At 65.0% G+C, this 3,331-nt stretch overlaps 1 protein-coding gene across 1 annotated transcript in view; it reads right to left on the bottom strand.

Moving 5' to 3' along the window:
* Positions 1–350: 350 nt before the first annotated feature.
* The window catches only part of LOC108528766 (inverted formin-2-like), a gene marked incomplete at its 5' end in the record, with an annotated part of 13,328 nt that continues 10,347 nt past the window's right edge, over positions 351–3,331 (bottom strand). The window contains 11 exon segments of the mRNA XM_017870747.1: positions 351–709; positions 712–834; positions 837–904; positions 906–978; positions 981–1,025; positions 1,028–1,150; positions 1,294–1,322; positions 1,786–1,909; positions 2,049–2,151; positions 2,367–2,531; positions 2,807–2,927. Coding sequence (XP_017726236.1) covers positions 390–709; positions 712–834; positions 837–904; positions 906–978; positions 981–1,025; positions 1,028–1,150; positions 1,294–1,322; positions 1,786–1,909; positions 2,049–2,151; positions 2,367–2,531; positions 2,807–2,927 — 1,294 coding nt within the window.

Here is a 3,331-nt window from a genome sequence, read left to right as displayed (position 1 = left end):
AGCACCGGCTGCGTACATACCTTACTGGATCACACACAGTTTCTTTGTTTTATTATCATCAGAATCAGGGGAACCTCTGCTTTCAAATAAAAGAAATGCACTCAACGGCTTATCACACAGGAGCAACCCTGACTCAGAGCGGGTGGGGCTGGGGGGCCCGGGACAGCCATGCCAACACCCTCCGAGGGCTGCCCGGTTCTCTGGCCACTGAGCTGCATGGCAACCACTAGCCTGGGACCTGGTGCCCAGTGTCCGCCCCTTACTCCCTAACGGAGGTGGCGTGAAGGTGGGAATTAGCGGGTTGGAGAAACAGTTGCATGGGCCACGGCAGCCCAGAAAGCCACCCCAGGTGGATGCGCTGCTGCCTCCTCTCCCGCGCCGCGCCCAAGTCACCTGTCCTGGGTGCTGCTGGAACTTGCAGTGCCCAGTGGGGAAGGGGAGGGACCGGCTGGGTGCCAGCGCCCTGGCATGGGAAGGTACCCAGGGCCCCTCCCTGAGTTACCTTCCTGGCTCCTGGAGGGACGCTTCTTCCGTCGCTTGCCAGTTCCCTTTGAGGCCCGGCCCCGGGCCCTGGGGAGTGTGCCTGACCCCGAGGAGTCGGTCACCGCATCCTCGGAGAAAGACTTGTCCAGGGATGTGTCTAGCGCGGACTCTGGGGCTGTATCCTCCTCGTCCTCGTCCCCATCCTCACCCGGACCTGCCGCAGGGGTCTGGCACCACGGCTGTGGACTGCGTCCTCTGGCCCCTCGCTTGTGCTGTCGGCCTCGGCCTGGAGGACGCCCAGCAAGGACGTGGGATCCTTGGCATCTTGGCTTGAACTTCCAGCTGCAGGGGCTTGTTGCCGGAGAACTTGAGGGGCTTCAGGGCCTGAGCATCTCCCAGAGTCACTGGCCAGGCCCCTCCAAGGGTTGGGGCACTGGGCATCCTCGGTGGTTAGGACGTCGCTGGCATCCTCATACCAGGAAGAACGCCTCTCCAGGGGCGGGGACCACCCTCCTCCGACTGCTCCAGGGTGGGCTGAGGGCAGGGGTCACGGCGTCTACAAGGTCCCAGCCCCGGGGCTCGCTGGCCATTGTAGCATCAAAGTCGGGCTTAGAGGTGGGACAGTGTGTGCCGCCCACGGGGTCTCCTGCAGAGTTACTAGTGGCCACTGGATGGAGGGACACGCCAGTGAAGGGCAGGCACCCTGCCCCGGAGCCAGCCCAAGAGCAGCCTCCTCCATCCCGCTGTCTACCTGAACGCCCTGCAAAGCCTCCTCCCCAGGAAGCCTCCTCTGATGTCTCAGAGCAGGACCTGGCCTCAGCGTCCTTGGTCTGTCTACACTGTGGCAGGGCGGGGACACTGGGCCACACCATCCCCAGCACCCTGAGGCAGCCACCCCAGGAATGGGGTCCTCCCACCAGGGCCTTGCCGCCTGCCTTTCCTGCCACCTCTAGCACCCTCAGCCCAGGGGCATCTGTCAGTGGGCCTGGCCTCATCTCTTAGGAGTCCAGCAGGCTGGGCCGCTACTTCAGCACTAGGGGCAGGGTCCGTTGTTACAGTGGAGGAGTTGGAGTGAGTGGAGGGAGGGATGAGGGATGAGAGCTGAGCAGCCACCACCTGCCCCTCGGCTGTCCCTAGTCTTAGGGGCCTCCAGGGCAGTCCAGGGAGAGGAGAGAGCTTTCCAGTGAAGTCAGGAGAGCTTCCTAGAGGCAAAGGGTAGGGACAGTGGCAAGGGGACCATGAGGAGGCAGTGGGAGAGGGTCTTACCAGGCTCTGTGGCTCTTGGGGATCCATGGAGGCCACCTTGCTGCCCCGTCGGTGTCCCCACGGCCCCGGGCCGTCTTCCGCAGCTGGAAGCCCTTCCTGATGTCGGCCAGCAGGGCATCGATGACACACACCTCCTCCTGCTTCCCGGGCCCCTTCCTGACTGAGGAGCGTGGGACACTCAGAGAGCCGCACGGGGACCCTGGAGCCCACCTAGAGGGCTGGGGTCATGGGGAGGCTGGAGCACAGGCAAGGATCCCGGAGCTGCCCCGTCCCTGCCCAGCCGGCCGGCCCAGCCTCACCAGGCTTCCCATCCTCTCCCCGAGGCCGCCGTGCCTCCTCCTCCGCCAGCTGCTGCTTCCTCCTCTCTGCCTTCGCCGCCTGCTCCTTCCGGTCCTTGTTCTCCTGCACTGGCAGATGTGGCCCCGTCACCCCAGCGTGGCACCCCTCAGGGGCTCCGTGGGCCTGGGCGTCACCCTCCCTGAGCCTCAGCAGCGCAAGGCCCACATGGCTGTGTCCACCCAACGAAGGGTGCCTCTGCCCTTCCTGCTGGAGGAACGTCAGGGGCCTCAGGACCCCACTCTAGCCAGACAGGCTGTGCCCTGCCAGGCTGCCCCCACCTTCAGGGCGCGGAGGAAGAGGTCCCGGAAGGCCTTCATGGTGCCGAACGTGTCCTCCAGGGACAGCTGCCGGGCGTCCTCACACAGGTAGTCGGCCAGCTCCCGCTGCTTCTGCTCAATGGCCTCAAACAGCTCGTCCAGTGCCCGGAAGGCCGAGATGCTGGCCTGGGGGTAAGGGCACGTGATGGTCCTGTGAGAGCCCCGCGTGGGCACCACCTAGGGTTAGGCCCTGGGTTGCAGGAGGGTGGTGGCCACAGGGACAGGCCCTGAGGACAGTGGTCTCTGAGAAGGAGCAGGGGCCTTGTACCCTGACCGTGCACATCTGGGGAACCTCGGTCCCCAGGATCCACCCTGGAGCCAGGAGACAGCACAGCCACTCGCCCGGCTCGCTTGATCAGGGCAGCCTCTCCTGCCAGCCCCAGGCCCAGGTGCCCACTTGCCTGGAGGCGCTCAGTGTACTGCTCCTGGACCTCGGCCACCGAGGCGGACACCTTCCGCTCAGTCTCCAGAAGCTTCTTCAGGTTGGAGCTGGCCTCTGAGCGGATGATCTCCAGGTTGATCCTGAAAGGTGAGGAGGGCCAGGCAGAGACAGCAACAGCTGACGTCAGCCTTGCTGGGACAGGGGAGCCCCTCCCCTGCACACGTCCTGGTGCCCCACTGTGCACACTGCAGGCTGCACTCTGAGGCCCCACGTGCAGTGTTGGGGTTGAGTGCCTGTTCCAGCCGGCCCTCAGCCCTCTGTGGGCGTCTGAGCGGGGACCCTAATGGTCAGCCTGTCCTACTGGCCTAGCTCTTCCCAAGGCTGAGCAGCTCCTGGGCCAGAGAACCTTCCAGGGCAGGTGGAGCCCGGGAAGGACCCTGTGCTAGGGGCCCGGACTGTATAGTGGGGTGGCCCAGGCTGCCCTCCTGCCTGGGTTGTGTGACCCAGGAGGTGACACTGCTTTCCTGGGCCTCTTTTTCCTCAT

The sequence above is a fragment of the Rhinopithecus bieti genome, unplaced genomic scaffold (genome assembly GCF_001698545.2).
Source record: "Rhinopithecus bieti isolate Rb0 unplaced genomic scaffold, ASM169854v2 scaffold_6078, whole genome shotgun sequence".
NCBI classification, from domain to species: Eukaryota; Metazoa; Chordata; class Mammalia; order Primates; family Cercopithecidae; genus Rhinopithecus; species Rhinopithecus bieti.
The sequence above is the reverse complement of the archived record's forward strand: the minus strand, read 5'-3'. Positions and strand labels throughout refer to the sequence as shown.